The sequence below is a fragment of the Eurypyga helias genome, unplaced genomic scaffold (genome assembly GCF_000690775.1).
Source record: "Eurypyga helias isolate BGI_N326 unplaced genomic scaffold, ASM69077v1 scaffold29939, whole genome shotgun sequence".
Taxonomy (NCBI): domain Eukaryota; kingdom Metazoa; phylum Chordata; class Aves; order Eurypygiformes; family Eurypygidae; genus Eurypyga; species Eurypyga helias.
This window is the reverse complement of record NW_010270735.1, coordinates 9,626-28,043: the sequence shown is the minus strand read 5'-3', so window position 1 is coordinate 28,043 and position 18,418 is coordinate 9,626. Positions and strand designations below refer to the sequence as shown.

General features: G+C 38.4%; 1 protein-coding gene across 1 annotated transcript in view; it reads right to left on the bottom strand.

Annotated features, from left to right (window-relative positions):
* The window catches only part of LOC104514793 (dystonin-like), a 71,954-nt gene that overhangs the window by 44,901 nt on the left and 8,635 nt on the right, over nt 1–18,418 (bottom strand). The window contains 12 exon segments of the mRNA XM_010158561.1: nt 422–544; nt 1,243–1,469; nt 1,822–2,053; nt 4,573–4,776; nt 8,178–8,396; nt 10,120–10,227; nt 10,410–10,529; nt 14,222–14,428; nt 15,449–15,690; nt 17,507–17,591; nt 17,767–18,093; nt 18,350–18,418. The exon segment at nt 18,350–18,418 is cut by the window's right edge and continues 42 nt beyond it. Of these exon segments, the coding sequence (XP_010156863.1) occupies nt 422–544; nt 1,243–1,469; nt 1,822–2,053; nt 4,573–4,776; nt 8,178–8,396; nt 10,120–10,227; nt 10,410–10,529; nt 14,222–14,428; nt 15,449–15,690; nt 17,507–17,591; nt 17,767–18,093; nt 18,350–18,418 (2,163 nt within the window).

Sequence of the window (18,418 nt, the reverse complement as noted above, 5' to 3'; positions counted from 1 at the left end):
TTTAAAAGAAATGTACATTGCTGAACATGAGAGAAATTAAAGTAATTTGTAGTCATCCAAACAGGATTCTCTCAGTTAAGATGTCTCACTTGGCATAAACCAGACATATCTGAAATATATTCTAGCATTACTTTTGCAAAAAGTAGCCATCTACCATATTAATCAGTTTTTTTAAAAAAAAATTGTCTTTACAAAAGAACTTTAACCCATAAAATACATCTGTACATTCAAAACTAATCTAATCTGAGTCAGACGCATGCACCTGAAAGGCAAACTGTACTTCACCACACAGGCTTCAGGGGTGTCCCACTTCTGCCACACAATTTTTACTTTCAAAATTTGTCGGGGGTGGGGGGAATATACCAATTTCATCTGAACACGCATCTCACATAATGGACTGAAGCATCTGCGTTTTCCATACCTCATCTATACTCTTGTTGACAATAGGTTTGTCAGGCTCTCCACAAGCAGCTCTAAGTTCAGAGCCAAGGCTCACAACTGTTTCTAGTTCTTCTTGTAGTCCATCAATTTCTTCTTTAGCAGCCTATAAAGAAGAAAAAAAAATCCAACACTGCTAATACTAAATTTAATAATGTATGTAGAGCTTGCTTTCAAGGTAGAACATGGCTGGATTCCACCTCTGTGTTCTTTAAAGTCATTTGGACATAACAATTGGATGCTTAGAATACACGTATCTCCTTGCAGCGTGAGAGTGAGATCAACTGACATCAGTCTAAATTATAACAATGGCTTATGATGTCATTTTGCATAAGATGGAAAAAATAAACAGGAAGTTTTAAATTACATTAATGAGAGTGTTTTCTTTTTCAGAGATTATCATTCAACCTTCAAATCTTTAACTATCAGCATAAATAATTACAGGCTTAGAGCAAAATACACAGAGCATAATACATCCGTACACCTTTCATTTAGATGTTACGTACTATTCGGGGAATCTAAAGTATGTATATTTTTTATAAGTCTCAGTGACATGCTTATTATGTACATGTTTATAAACAGATATGTAAATATAATGACAGGCACACGTTGCATGCTGATTGCAATTAAGCACTGATACATGTTATTTACTGTAGACTCTTGAGATATCATTACAGTAAATTTCTATACAATTATCCCTCTTGGTCTCTAAAAGAATAAATTCTCCTGTGGTATGTCACAGTAACTTGGTCTTTGCATACTGTAAATAAAATACTTCAAGCCAACAAAATATTTTCTACTGACCTCAGCAGCTTCTTGCTGTTGCTTGACTACAGATGGATCAACTCCGGGCCCCTCCAGTTCTCGAATGAAGTCCTGAGTATCTTTAATAGTAGCTACAAGAGCCATATGATCACACCAAAACTTTTCAGCTAGTTCCATTACATCCAACAGTTTGGCCTCCCTTTCCTCAGTCAAGGTCTGGATGTCCTCCCAAATGAGGACCATTTGGTCTAGTTTATCTTGAACAGCTAAACAACAAAGGAACGACATTACTACCTTTGCAAACAATTCTTGGCCATAAATCTCTCTACAGTTCTACAGCAGAAACATATGTGTGCACTTTAAAATTCAGGCTGTAAAATTGTTTCTTTACAGGACTGCTTACAATGTTAAGTGGAAACAACCAACACGGCCTTTAAAAATAAAAGAAAGGTCATATCCACAATGAATTATTTTAAAAGGAACACTTTGCTTTTATAAATCTTCAGCAGCTTCTCCAGGAGAACACAGTCCCCAGATCAACGGTCATCAAAAACAAAGGTTTTTATATGCTGCAGTTTGCTGCATTTCCCCTACATGAAGCTTTCCTCAGTCTACTACCTTTAGCAGATATATCCTTATCAGCTCCTTCTGAGCGAGCAATCATTTCCTCCCCTCTCTGTTTCAGCGTCTCATACACCGGCTGAAGTTTTTCCAGATCCACTGACACATTCTTATTTTCACTGATTTGCTCTTTAATCTTCTCAACCTCTGCTGAGATCGAAGGTGGCTGCCTCAGACGTTCAACTATGCGTTTCAGACTCTCAAGAGTTGGATCTATCTTGTCATGAAACTGGGAGGGTGAGAAAGGACAGAAAGAAGTGGCAGGGTAATTATTAAAAACAACTGAAATTGGCATCAGAAATTATCCTGGAAAAAGGTACTTTAAAATTAACATATTTAACTCTCTATCCAACATATTCATGTCCAACTTGCAATACACCACTCTCTTGGTTCTTCCCCTCTTTTAATATCAGAATTACAAAAATGACCTTGCAAAATGGTACTTCTTCTGAGATTTAATACTACTATGAAATCTGGGTTCAGTCCTGAGACACTCCATCTGAAAATACTACATACAGAGCAGAATCTACTTGTATTTAGTCCTGCGTGACTCATACAGTAGTTTGTACCTTATTTTGGAGAGTCATGGCTTCCTGATTTCACCATTTTAGAAGGATATTTATCTTAATATAAATACATACATTTTCACATCAGGACCAACATACTGGCATATAACCACCAATTAAGATTTCATACACAAAGTCATTCGAAAAGACATTCGTGCCCAGGTGGTGCTTGCAAGTGCAGTAAATGTACACTACTTTCTGCAATCAGCAGCAGGCAACAGGGTGTACTATCTTCACCCACATTTGACTGAGCCCAGAAACTCAATTACAGCTATGTTAACATGGCTCATCCTTTGCTACAGGTCAAAAGATGGCCTTTACTATATGTTTTTGGATCCATAAATTGCTAAAAAAGTATCTCACCACCATGGCCCTTTCAAATTACTGAGATTAATAAATTGTGGGTGCATTTAATGATCATCCAGGATATACAAAAAGCACTCCACTGCACCTGGGAAAGGTGCTAGAAAGAGCATGGCCAAACAAGATTACCTTACTTGAACAAATAGCTACATCCTTTCTATTCAAAGGAATATAGGCAATATAAATGTAATTACTTTTCCCACCATACAAGCCACTTCAAATCAGACTCTGTGACTAATGATACGGACTCAGTGTTTTTGTTAGAAGTGTGAATATCGTACAAGCCAGCAATATGTGTTATGAAAGATAAGTAGCCTTCCCACGTTCAAGACTTCTGAAAAACTGATTGTGGCAACAAAACCTTAAAAAAGCGATAAAAATGGAAATTAAGTTGGCTACATTCAGGTCTAATTTTAGGACATACATATTACATTTTTAGTTGTCAGTGCATTCAGCAGGCCTCCTCGTACTCATACTTCAATGAATGAGACAAGGTGTTTTAGAACTTAAAAGAAAGAAAATGCAAGTCACTACACCTTTCCTTCTGACTCCATAGGTTATGCCCTACCTTTGATATGTAATGCCATTTAATATAATTTAAAACCTGCAGAGTTAAATAATTATTCTTCCAGGAGTGTCTAGACAAACACTGACATAGCCGTCATAGTACAGAGCCCTGATAATATATATTTATGTATCTTAATAAAAAAAGGAGATTATATACAGCCACGTTCTGGGCGTTACAATGTTTTGCTTTGCCATCTGCGTATACGTATATAAAATGAACCTTAAAGTACTGCATAAATAATTATTTTCTCAACACCTGATTATATTCTAGCTATTATCAAAAATGCATTTTTAGTCCTGCTTTCTATACTTAGTCAGTACAAGGTGTTAATGTCTCTTACATACAAAGTGAGGACGTGAGTACTAAGTAAATATCTTTCAAATGTGCAGCTTCAAAGAGGGGGAGGACCGAGCATTTATGATGAAGAAAAACACTCAATCTAAATAATCAAGCGTCTTTCTGAGGTGTGAAAAAATGAAGGTGTTTAGAATGCCTGAAAGTATAACATAATGTCTATAACCAGTTGAAAAGCAGGATGATATCTGATGTCACTTTTTTTCCTCAGGTTCTTAAAACTCCATCTGCAGGGACCAGGAATATGATACTAAGTGCAAACACCTACGACAAAAATTATTTAGAATGTAGACTTGATGAGAACTTTAAGGTGCATTTCATACTTAGTATTTTAAACTTGAGCAGAATACAGCACAATTTCCAAGAAACAGAGAAAAAAGGGAATTTTCTATAAAAACAGCAGTATAGAACTGGCTTGTTCTGTAACTACTGGGTTGTTGTACAACTGGGGGTTGTATAGCTACATATACAGAATGTATGTACATTTATTCAGGTTTATGTATGGGTTCACTATATAACTATACTCAAGATAACTGATCAGCACTGACACCCATCTACAAGTGAAGCATCAGCTAGTAAAAGACCAGCAAGAGAAATTGGAATAAATGAAAATAAAATCCCGTATTTTTAGACCAAATGTTCCCTTTTTTACTTCAAAATTCAGAAGCAGTAATGTTTTTCAACTGCAGCAGTCTTAATAATGACCAATATATAAAATTATAACCCCTTGACAAATACAAAAATCAATGCCATAAGCAGTGATATGAACATTCACAGGCCATTAGGTGGAAAAATCCAGATAAAACAGCAGTTTAATCTTGATATATACATGTAAAATGACAGTGTGTATATTTCCATTTGAATGAATCCAATTATGCTTTAAACTTAAATTGATACCTGGGTACACTGAGAAATGGCTTCATCCAGTGCCAGTGCTTGCTTTTTGACATCTTCCTTGATTTTACTGTAAAGGGTGTCAGCTGCCACATATTTCTCTTGGATAGAAAAGCCTTCTCCTGGGCTCAGCTCCAGCAACTGAGGCCCGGTTTTGTTCATCTTATCTATATGAGGCTTGTGCTCAGCGATCAGCTCACGCAGTTGCTATAACAAACGAAACAACTTATCAGTTTCTTATGCTTGCAACACCACATTTACAGCTGTCCGCACTTCTAACACATCCAGCTGGCAAGAAATTCCAAACAAATACCCTTCGTCCCAATGTAAAGCACAAATAATATCAAATAAAGTTAATGACTGCTCTGCCAGTGATCGCTCCCATTCCAACACAGGGCTATCCGGGCATGAAACATCACAATTAGAGACGCACTGGAAAGGTCCGTGCAATACTCTCGTACGACATATGATTACAGATGCTAATATAGGATATAAGACGCTAATCTTGCATATGATGCTGGCAACAGACACTCCCCATCATACTTAGTACCTGTAATGACAGAAAAGGCAGCAATATTCCAGACATGAGCGTGACCCCACCACGTATATATTTTTGATGCTGGTATTTGTCACTTGCCACAAAACCTCCCATTGAAGAACATCACAGAAAGAGGTACTGGCATTGCAAGAATATTAATTCAAATTACCCTTGATTTAAGAAGAGGAAACTAGCACAGGGAAGGGTCAAAGAAATTACTGAAAAGGACAGGGAAGAGTGATCAGTGGAGACCTATCAACCTAGTTCAGCAGTCTCCCCTCTGGCCACAAGACCCCACAGTCCTCACAGCAGCACTGTTACTTAACTGACACAAAGTTGAACAATTAATTAATAATTACATGAAACTCAATCTCAGCTGTCTACTCCCTCTCATCATCCACCCCTGAAATAAGCCAAAACTGTGCACAAGACTGTGCAAATGCTTGTGGAAATGAAAGGTCACAAGGCCATCTTCCACCTTGCCTAAGGATTTTGGATTTGTTTCCTTGCACCCACAGATCTGACAAAAGGGAAAGGTTTTTTGTGGGAGTAGCCTGATCCTTCCCCTCCAGTTTTATTCATTTTCTCAGCTCGTCCCTCCTTTTTCAGAAAAAATCCCACTGTCTTGTGAGGCACTATCCATGTCGGTGCTGTGAACTCCATGCATTTCTATCCTACAGGCCCTGTGCTGGAACATGACAGGGGCATGCTCTGTGCCGCCCGGCTCAGAGTTTAAGTTAATGAAGACACAGAAAAGGGTCTATGTTGGTCTCAGTGTAAGTAATTCCTCTTCTCTTCAACTAAGGTCCTTCCCTTAAAAAGACATCCTGACACTGGCTTGCTTACTTGCTCCTCCCCAGAAGAGGAGAGGTTGAGAAGATTGAAAGGACAGTGACCATGACTACACAGTCCCTTGATGACAAAACAGCAATGAAAATATAAAAACCCCTGACCCTAGCTACTTACTGAGCATGTAACTTGTATACCATGCAACAAGAACAGTAACACTGATTAGCAGAGAAGAGGGAAAGGCAAAACTAAGAACCGTTTGAAAGCTTTTAGAAAACAATTCTGTGTGCTTTATTTGTGTGCACAAATAGGTGAATTGACACAAGGCCACAAGAGCACACACAGCTGGATCCAAATCTTATGCTAGTACTCTGCCGACAGCGAAGTTCAAACCAAACTGACTGCATGTTACTCATACAGAATCAACTCTATGAATTCCATGGCTCTGAGTGGAACAAAGATAGTCATCAGTAAATACATCAGAACAGAAATGTAAGTGAATACAGAAAACTGTTTTCAGTTCACATTCAGAACCTTCTCTTTTTTTATTTTTTGCCCTGAACAGAACAATAAGTGATTTGGTCTTCTCCATGGACCTACTATTGGGTAAACAATGCCAGTAAATAAGTATTTCAGATCAGATTACGTGTTAAATTGCCTGACATTAATCTTCTACTTAACAAACAAATCTCAGCTAATGGCACAGCCCAGGGAAAATGCAAAAATAGAAGCTCATCTGAAGGGCTCTCATGCAAGCAGAATGATTAAAGTAGATGGGGAGCCATCCTGTAAGTAAAGCAAGCATGATTTGGTTCATGGTGACTAATCAGGAGGGTTTGTAAAGCTCATGTTATATAGCTAGTCTTAAGAGAGCATGTTTGCTCATTGTGGACATAATAGGAAGACAAATGAGTGAAACCAGTGTTTACCAGTATGTAAGAGTGGCACATCTCCATTAACTAGTCTCAGAGTAAACAAGACTTTGAAGCCAGGGTTCATGCTATCTAACTTGAGTCACTTAATTGAGGCAGCTAAAATTAAAAAAAAAACCCTGGTGACCCTATGCTCACAGGGAGACACAGGTACCTCCAGCAGCCATACAGGCTTCGCATGTGCCAAAACATGCAGGTTTTTAACCTTGGTGGGACACATCTGATTCCACGTGACACTAGTAGCCATATACAAAACACATTTTTATCCCAGCTGATTCCAGTACCTGAAGGGGCTACAAGGCAGCAAAGAGGGGACATTTTACAAGGGCCTGTAGTGACAGGACAAGGGGTTTAAATTGAAAGCGGGGAGGTTTAGATTAGATATCAGGAAGTTCTTCCCGGAGAGGGTGGTGAGGCACTGGAACAGGTTGCCCAGAGAAGCTGTGGATGCCCCATCCCTGGAAGTGTTCAAGGCCAGGCTGGATGAGGCTTTGAGCAAGCTGGTCTAGTGGAAGGTGTTCCTGCCCATGGCAGGGGGGTTGGAACTAGGTGGGCTTTAAGGTCCCTTCCAACCCAAACTATTCTGTGATTCTGTGATTATTTCTCCAAGTAAGAAACCCCATATGGTGGCCAGCCTACAACACTGTTGCCTCTGTTTTGTGATGTTACGGTGAACAATTATTTTTTTTAATTGTTACATAAGAAACATATTTGACATGAGAACTAATTAAGTGATTTGCTGGAACCCAATCAATCAATTCTTGGCCCTCTAACTGTCCATCTTCCTGGTCCAGCTGAGTTTAGTTCCAGTGATACCAACAAAACAGAAGCCAAATCTTTTACACTTATGTAAGATAGGTATGTGCATATTTGTATAAAGAATGTACACAAAGGCAGCTTTTCACTTTCAGCAAGCTGACAGCGGGTACACCAGTTCTTCAGATAGTCATGCTTTACCTTCTTTTGTTTCTTGCTACAACATCCCATGTCTGTTCTTTCTGTTTATGGATTTGGTTTGTTCTAATACTGACATTAATGTATACTTTTACATAAACTTCTTAACTATTAATTTTTCTGTGCTATGTAATAGCAATGTTTTCCCCTTTAGCCCTCTTTCATGCTTATACATTCATTACTGCCTTCCCCTGAAATTTAATTTATATGCACAACTTGGGAAACAGTAAAGGCTGAAAATGTATTTTTTTGGTATTATTATTTTAAATAATTATTTTTTCAACAGTAGTATAACTGTCTGGGTTTTAAACATTTAGCAGAGTACACCACAGTTTAAAGCAGCATACGACCTGGGTTTTGACACTTCAGGTTTTCAAAAATGGCAAAATACTTACCCTGTGCTCTTCTTGTTGTTGCTTTAAAGTCTCATACTCCAGAGCTGGCGCAGGAAGCTGAGAGATGATCATTTCTGTTTCAGTTAACCATGGCCAAAGCTCTTCATAAGTCTCCCAGAACTGGTTAACCAGGGACTGAGCCCGTTCCAGCTGGAGGTTTCTCTCAGAGTTCATCTGACAGACTGCATCGTATTTCTGTAAAAGGCTTTTCATTTTTTTCTGTAAAAGAATATTAACAAAAAATAGCGAAGTATGTTTTTTCCACGTCTATTCCATTCATTTCTACACAATCTTTTGATAATCACAGCACCAAAACACAATCAAATTTTAGTTTTGATAATGATTCGACAGTACCAGTGCTTAAGGTGGACAGAATCAATATTGTGGGAGATTGGACTTTAGCAGAGTACTTTTCAAAGTAATTAGAACTTAATCAATTATATTGATACCTACAAGTAATACTTTATTCATAGGGCTTGACTCAAGCTGCAAATGATCTGACTGCAGATCTTGGCCCCACTTCTTTACTGAAGTTGCTCACCTTCAGTGACACTTGGCAGAAACTAAGTTTTCCACAGCATTTCTGAATCAAAGCATCATGAACACAGAAAACTGTGATGTTTTGGTTTGGGTGTTTTTTTTTTTGTATCTGGCAAGACAACAGGATATACTGTTGCATTTATAGCTTACAAATTGCAACAGAAATCACACAACATTATTTTCCAGGTTAGCATACATTAAATAATGAGGATGTATTACCATTAATAATAACATAGCACGACAAGGTTTAAATGTTCCAAATCTACTGTATTTAGGTATGTGATAATGAAAGAAAGTATCAGCTCGCTATACATTTTTCCCCGTGGAAGACTGCCCATGTTATCATTTTTATGAAATATTATATGTGACAATGCACATAAATGCTAGCCTTGGAAAAAACTAGACACAGAAGCGAGCCATTGAATTTGAAGTGAAGTATGTTCTTTGGCAGAACAAGCTATCCTTTCATTTGTTATGTCTTGTGTGTAAATTAAGTATAGAGATGCTATCCAAAGGACAAAACATAGCCTAAACACACAGATATACAGTATTTTTGACAAATACAAATATTTAATAGAGGCTTATGTAAAATTGCTGTCCCTTATGACTACAGTTTCACAGACACAACATCTCATCTATTTTAAATTCACTTAAGAGCAAATCAAATTTATTCAGAGATCCTGCAGCAGAACACAATTAGTGAAATACTGTTGTTCAAGGAGGGTGGTCACTGGAAGAACTAAATTTACGCAACATATTCAGCCTCAGTGTAATTTAATGAAAGAAACCGAACTCCTCAACTAACCCATTCTTAAATGCCAAGAGGAAAAAAATCTGTCGGTGTATATACACGCAGCCCCAACATCGGGCTCTGCGTCCATGTGTATAAACAAAGGCATAAGAATGCCTTTCATGGGCTGTGTAAATCAACAGGATGGAATAATCTTGGCAAGTAAGGCCTACACTGAAATCAGCAGAAATGAAAGTAAAGGTTCACTCTGAGGCGGACAGCCATCGAATCCGGCACAGAAATACACACGCCCAGAGCGTCACTGACCCAAGAGAACTGGGGAAGATGAACAGCCAGATTCCACACACACCGTCCCAGGTGAGTAATACCTATTCACTCAGCCGTCCACTGCCTAAAACACTATTTACCATGGGTGATGATCAATGGGGCTCCAAATTACTGTCAGGCAATGAAGCAATAACAGCGTTTGCTCTTTGAACATCCTAAAAGGAGGAGAGTGATAGACAACAGCATTTCTTCTGCTACTACAGTCCTCAGACTAGAATTGGCTGTAATTAATGCTTTGTCGTTAGTATTTCAAAAATAGGAATCCTTCCACTTAATATATTGTCTGCACATCCACTGCTGTAGCTGCAATTTAAGGAACTTTACCTTCATGGTCTGTTTCTCTTCTTCGGTACACGTGTTCATAATCTTATCCCCAGATTTAACAAGTTCATCTATAGTATCTTTGTGCCTCAAAATCTCCATGGTAAAAGCCTTCAAACACAATAAAAAATGGTCAGCAATAAATAAAAAAAAAAAAATAGAGTACATGGAGCAAAAACTATTTTTGAAGTGCATTATGATGGACTGAAAATTAAATCATGCCAGTACATTTTCTAGATGGAGAGTGTGCCGGCCAATAATTAACATGACAGTTGGAAATGCATTTCTTTTACCTTTTGAACTTGTAGCTGAGCCGTGGTCTGGTCTTGCTCAAGCCTAATATCACCCAGAGACATCAGCTTCTTTTCTGTTTCTGCAATCCAGGCAAGTTCAGCATCAGCTGCTTGATCAAACTAAACGTGGGAGACATGAATTAGTTCAGCACTTGAACAGACATGAAATTAGAATGACCGTTTCAAAAATTTTAAAGATTAAAAAGCATACTTTTGAATTGTTAGATAGTGGCTCACTTTCCATATGAGGTTTTTATATAAATGAAATACAAAGCCCAAAATGGTTCTGAGGGATTGCAAGACAAACAGCTTCATTCATAAGTGTGACAAAGAAACAGAGGCAGAAGCAAATACCTTTTTTCCAAAGTTTATAGCTCTCGGATATAAGAAAATAAAAAGGGTTATAATTTCGGAATTTTAAATAGACTGTTTATTTTCATTTTATTCTACTTTCACATACCTTTTCCACCTCTGTTTATTATTACTGCTAGTGTTGCAATTATACTAAGAAATAGTTGTTTGATGTTATCCTTTTAAGATTAAGAGCTGCTTTGGTATTAAATGATAAAGGCAAAACAATCACAATTCAACTAAGTCAGTGGAAAAACCTCACTGAATTTAGAGAAGACAGGATTTCATCCAAAACTAGACCTTGAATTAAATGCGAAAATTCTTTGGAGCATTTGGGTGCAGCCTGTCCTTTTCCTAAAAGATTAACTTTTGACTACCATTAGTCAACACTTAAATGATTCAGAAATTACCTCAAAGCACTAAAGTAATGAAAGGATTTAAAGGATCAGTTTGGTACTAATTTGTGAGGGAGAGCATGACATCCTGAAAAGCAGCACGTGGGGATCTAATCCTTCTGGAAAAGTAAGACCAAATTTAAAAAAAAAACCACACATTTTCTCTTCAGCTCAAGTTTATAGACACATATCTTAGCACACACACACTGCAGTACTCAACGGGGGCAGCTTTGAGCTCAAGCCATAGAGAAATATTACGTGGCATGATCAGATGCACAAAACAATCACTGAAACTACCAAGAATTTATCTATTTATTTATTTATTTCAAGCAATTAACTGAACATTAATATGGCTCTGAGTTACTGTGAAAGTCTATCAGGTTGTTTTAGGTCAGAATCTGCTACTTGTGTTGCTGACACCCACGTTTTCCTCAGAAGTTTCTTTCTGACCACTCTCAGTCCTTCGTCTTTTAAAGCTGCTGGTCTGTGCCTTTGTGGCTGTCGACCGTGACAGCCTTGCTCCTGTAATGTAGCTGGAGTTCACTTCAGCCACTAAATCAGTCTTGTCTTAGTGATTAATCATGATTCACACAAAAACAAAAGAAGCAGTTATGAGATTTCATTCCTTATGAGTCAAATCTTTTTCAGCCTTCATAATCCATTTGTTACATGTAAGAGAGCACATACATTCTCTTTCACTATATGTCATTTCTCGTTTAAAGTAACAGAAAGTGTAAGTTTTGTCCTAAATATCGTGTCTTCCTAATAGAAAGGTATGTTCTGAAGCAACCAGTACTGCAAACATCAGCACAAAGCACATGCACCAGCAGCACTTACACCCTGGCTTTAGAAACTATTTGCAGGTCACAATCAAGCTCTTCAGAAGCCCATCTATTTATGGTCCAAAGGAAGGAAATTAAGGTGATTTCCAATGTATTAGATGTACAAATTAACTGCACTGTGACTTCCTGATACCAAATATGTAAGTAATATTGAGAAAATATTTAATGGAAATAACAAAATCAAGGCATGGCAGTGAAACTTCCAGCTTACATAGAACCGAGGAAGGACAGGACTGTCAACTCCATTTACTCAGGGTATAGGATTTCCGATTTGTGATGTTCAAATATAACATTAAGGAATAAAAAGCACAAAATTGGTACTCTCTGCATCCAAAATTCGAAGTGTTTTGTTTCCATTATGCATGACAGTTATTTACAAGCCCAAAACTTCCCTTGAGTCACTATAAAATCATCTATTTCATCCCCTCCCAGTTTAACCAAGCATAGTTCATTGTGGTACTTTTTTTTCTAACCAGGAATGATTGACTTCTGAATATGAGGACACTGTGATTTGCTCCCAAAATGTTTTCTAAAGCACTCTGCATGGCTGCTTTAGAGTGAAGAAGTAGTAAGCCAAACGTAGAATATGACCTTCTGTTTCTACGTAGCATCACTTGCACTAGGGTAAGATACCAACCAATGCCTTCAGTATTGAGAAATCAAGGTTAAAACATGCAGCTGAAATTCTCTCTAGGATAATTCTATCCATCTGGAAGCATTTTGCCCAGGCGGTTAAAAAACAGAATGCTGCATTAGTCTACGAAGACTTCCAGCTTCCGTTCACAACATGAAACAATATGCTTACCTGTTCATATAGCTTACTGCATTTGGCACCTTGGCCCACTAAGGCCCAGCACAAAACCCACACTACTCCCCCTGAACCCTCATGTTCTCAGAGGCTTTGTCCTCCTCCCAGGACTTTTTAATAGTACAGGCACTTGAGCAGGTTGCCAGAGGGTAAGCTTACAGAGTGCGTCTCCAAAAATAAATTCTTATTTTGCATGGTCTTTCTCTGAGCTAAATGGAAAGTAGCTTATCCTTTGCTGGAAGCATGTTAAAGCCCTTGATATTTATCACAAGACAGGAGCGTGTTGCGGTGATGTGAGCTGGTCTGAAGTGGAGGTTACAAGACCAGGGTGCTATGCGCCCTCTTGACATTAGCTAGTGGAGCAGCAGCTCTGGACCTTCCATGCCTGGACCTGAGCCTGGTGAACTTACGCTAGGGGATGCAACATACTCACACACTTCAGAAAAGCTGAAGGAAATCCAATATCCACTCTCCTATCTCATCTTATCACTCATTTAAAAAAAAAAAAAATCACTCTTCATTTTTGAAGATTTGGTTAATGAACCAAGATAATATTCATAGCAAACCCCTTAAAAAGTTAAACATTAAGTTATTTTTAACCTCAGTTGTACAGAGATCAGACTTACTGCCAGCCATTTTCAGTTAGCTTCCAACAAACTTTGAAAATGTCACACATGCTTTCTCCTTGTCCAGTTACAACTGTTTACGGGAACTATTAGCAGAAACAGAAGTCTCCACCATTATTTTTCTGCCTGAACTGTAGGCAGACACTGGAAAATTGTGTCTCCATGATGCATTTATACTCAAGGTGCTTAAATATGGGACTATTTAGTGGTGAAATTAGAGTGGCAATTCTCAAAGTATACCCATATATACACATCTGTGCCAGTATAGAAACCTCCATATATTAAATAACTCAGTTTTTGAGCCCCAAGAAGAAAAGCATTGTGTGTATGAATAAAGCAATTATTATTTAAATCCTCCACTACAGCCTGAACAAGATGTTCCAGCTTTTAATTGTGGAAAGTACAGAGGAGTTAGACAATCAGCTGATGCTAAAAGGTGTGGCAACACTAGCGATTTCAGTGCTGCATCCAATCGCAGGGGACCTGGACAATATTTTACTTGACACAACACAATCTCGGAAAGACAGGGACCATTCGGTTCTTATTGAAGCAAACTCCCACTTAAGGAGCCACAGGATAGTTACAGCACTTGTAGCTGCAAGCCTGAGGTTTGTGTCAACAAAAAGCTGAGTTCTGGCATTCGTATCTAAACAGCAGAGTCCCACTCCATCCAAACAGTCCTTTTGTTCTCAAGCACAACAAATGTTTGGCAGCATTATTAAAGGACATCTTTTGTTCAGGTACACATTGCCAGACTATCTGTTACTGCCCAAAGAACAGTTTTCAGTACCTGCTGAAATCTCAGGATGGCAGCATCAATCTCATCCACCTTCTGAGAGATCGTGTCACTCACTAATCGGTACCGTTCGTTGTCCTCCGTTATCATCTTGTCAAGCCCCTCTCTGGCCCTCCACGGCACCAGCTCCAGGAAGGCACTGCCAACTTCATTCAGAGTGTCCAGTAAGCCTTTGTTGTTCTTTGCTTCTTTTTTCAACTCCTGAAAAAGGCCGTTTAAAGTAAACATGCCAGTGTACGAGCTGAACATACACAGCTTGCACATGTTTTCTTACTCTTTGAACTACTCTGCAAGTCAGGAACTGGAATGTTTTCCACATAAACCAAAGGGACAAATCAGCACACTTGTTTTCAGCTCAGCTGTATTAGCTTTTTGATACTGTAAGTGGTTTGACAGTAGAATGGGTAGTTCTTGAAGAGAATTTTCTACAGCATATCTCTTAAATATATTCCTCCAGTCAGTACTAGAGTCTGAAATTCTTTGGGATTTTGTAAGAGTTGTTAGTGCTCTTAGTCAGCAGTGAAGCAACAAAAGAAAATAAAACTAATGGATATTCTTTGCAACCTGCAACTCCACAAGGAACTATATCACCAGCAAGTGAAACCAGGCATGCAATAAAGCAAAATATGATGAATTCAAGTGATTTCTTAAATGAGCAATGACTGGATTAAATTCCAATCAAATCATCACACAATGCTTCAGCTATGAATTTTCATCCACTGCTGTTTATTTGCTTTTTATATATATATAAAAATAATTTAATGGAAAGATTTTTTTTTTTTTTTTAGCTTCCCCCCACCATTGTTCACACATCCGGTTTATGCTACAATTTTTCTTTTGAAATAAATATTGTTAGACAGGATTAGTAATATATATTCTAAATGCTGACTCTTTTTATACTCTACAGGATTTTATCCACGTTACAACTAAAGAACCAAAATAACTTTGTTTGACAACTTCAGAGTTTTCCCAGGATTAGTTAGCTGTTTCAATAAAAAGGAAATGTGCTTCTCTTGTGCTAAAAATAAACCTCAGCCCAATATCCTAAGTGATTATAACAGATGACTCTGGAAAGTGAATTTGATTCTTAACTACTGTTACATTTAGTCAAATAATCTGATGCCAAAATTAGTTATTCCCAAAACAAGTTCATGCCAAACAGAAGTTAACACAAAGCCTAGCTGAATCATACAGCAATAATTCACAGGTTCTAAAACGTACTTTTTGCCTTTCTTGTACTTGGCTTAATTCTTCACCCTTTGGTATTTGAGTTTCATATGAAAGTAGCTCCACCTCCACTTCATCAAGCCACTTGCAGAGCTCCTCGTGAGTTGAGTGCAGTTGACCTGCAAGCTGCAGTGCCAGCTCTAAGGTCTTGGATACCTCAGAGCTCAATTTGGTAATGTCTTTGTATCTCGCCTTAATGCCTTCCAGTTTATCTTGAATTATTACAACTTCATCACCTAAAATATCAGAGGGATGTTATTTCTGTGATCGCAAATATGTAAAAGCAAAAGAAATCCTCAGATTTCAAACCCCCCCTATTATAGAAATCTCGATATTTAATTTATAAAGTAACCCAAACAAGATGACAGGCCATCCTCAACTGTTGTAAATTATTCTACCATCACTGAAGTCCATAGAGCTATAAAGTTCACCTCAACTCAGGATCTGTCCTGACTTTTTCTTCTGCTTTACTAAACTATTAGGCAGTAAGGACTTAAATCCAATACTTAACACAAGTGTTCTTTTAAATAATCCAACTTTAAATTCATAATACTTTTAAAGGGAAAAAAAAATTATAAAAAGGTAATTGAAAATGTGAAGATAAAAATCAACAACGTACCAGCTAGATTTTCAGTGACTGCAATATTTGACATCATAGAATCATAGAATCACAGAATGGTTAGGGTTGGAAGGGACCTTAAAGACCATCTAGTTCCAACCCCCCTGCCATGGGCAGGGACACCTTGCACTAGACCAGGTTGCTCAGAGCCACATCCAGCCTGGCCTTGAAGACATCCAGGGATGGGGCATCCACAACATCTCTGGGCAACCTGTTCCAGTGCCTCACCACCCTCTCCAGGAAGAATTTCTTCCTGACATCTAATCTAAACCTCCCTGATTTCAATTTATACCCATTACCCCTTGTCCTATCACTACAGGCTCTTGTAAAAAGTCCTCTCCCTGTACCCTTGTAGGCCCCCTTCAGATACTGGAAAGCTGCAATGAGGTCTCCTCGGAGCCTCCTCTTCTCCAGGCTGACCAAGCCCAATTCTCGCAGCCTTTCGTCATAGGAGAGGGGCTCCAGCCCTCTGAGCATCTTCGTGGCCTCCTCTGGACTTGCTCCAAGTGGTCAATATCCCTCTGATGTTGAGGGCTCCACCGCTGGACGCAGCACTCCAGGTGGGGTCTCACCAGAGCAGAGGGGCAGAATCCCCTTCCTCGACCTGCTGGCCACACTTCTCCGGATACAGCCCAGGATACGGTTGGCTTTCTGGGCTGCCAGCGCACACTGCCGGCTCATGTTCAGTTTTTCCTCAACCAGTACCCCCAAGTCCTTTTCCTCGGAGCTGCTCACTGTACATTGCCTTCACTACCCATTTGAAACACAACTCAAAAGGCTAAAATAAAACCAAACTACTGAAATTTATCAGCATATATTCAGATTTCATTATAGACTATTCATAATGTCTGAGCTTGGAACAGAAAAGGATACCCCCCTGCCCCCAACCATATGTGTGTCTTAAAGAGTTCAAGAACTTGAGAAGTACTGGAAAATCTGGACAGATGTTGATCTACAGAACAGACACTTTGTGTACAACTGGAATGCAGTTTTTCCCACAGTATTAGCTCCAATGGACGAAGCTTTCCTCTTGCAGTAAAAGGTAGTCTAATATCTCGTTCATCTGTGGATGCCTGCAGGGAATTGACTGAGTCCACTGCCAAACAGCCCTGCATTATGAGTAATGTCCATAACTTGCTATTAGGAATGGAATGCAGGTTCACTAAAATAATTTTCCACTAAAAAAAATTACAGGATTCAAGGGCCAAATTCTCCACAGGCGAAAAAGGACTTTTACTCACTTATATTAATATTAAAATTGGCCCAAAACCATAACCTACCTTGACCTCAAACCTTTTTTAAACAAACAACTACGACTGCTTTAACCAGCAAATATGGACTAGTATCTACAAGTTCCACTTCGCTTTTCTCATAAGCACTTACAAGTACAAGAAAAAAAGCCTGATGAATCATAGTTTTATATAAGCTCTCACCTGTTGTGTGCTTGAGAAGCTCTAAGCCATTTTGTATAGCCAAATCAACATTTTGTTTTCTAAGAAGAATCTCTTCCTGAAGGTCCTAACAGAAAAGGCCATTCGTGTTAGCACAGACATAACAAATTATATTATTTTTATCTGGAATAAGCACGTTGCCATTTTAAACAAAATATATTAATCAAAATTAAATGAAGTATGGAAATATAAATCAAATTTTTAAAATGAATTAAATAATAAATGAACGGAAATAAAAATACCAGTAGTTCAGAGTGCTGTTTCTCAAGGAATTCTGTGTTGCAATCTTGGACTGACAATTTGCTCAGTTTATCATGGACTTCATTCAGCCAGTTCATCAATTCAACTTCGTCTTCCCCAAAAATCTGGGCATTGCTGTAAGCTTGCTGGAGAAGTTCAGACCTGCTGTTGCTCTTCTCTTGAATCTCAATGTATCGGGCCTGAGAAGAATCTAGCTTTTCCTGCACCATATCTTTATCTTCCCTGGAGCTCAGAGTCTTTAGAGACTGACCAATGCTAATGGCCTGATGTAAAACCTTATTGTGAGCTAGGACATCATCTTCTAGGGCCTATATTTTTTTTTTTAAATAATGAAGAATAATGGAAAAGAAAATCAGAAAAACATAAAAGAAATGTAAGTGGAACTCAATAAAAACTGAACGAAAAAGGACATACTGCCAACGTAAACATATAAAACTCAAATTACAGAAAGAAAATTCAGTATGATAATATATAGGTACACCACAACAGCTTTGCTAGTTGGGTTGTACTTTACAAAAGCGTCTAAAAGGAATGATACAAGCAAGTGTGTGGTTTGTATCTTACTTTATGCTGAGCAATTTGCTGCTGCAGTTTGGAGGCCTGCGTTCCAATGGGTTCTGCATTTGCAAGCCT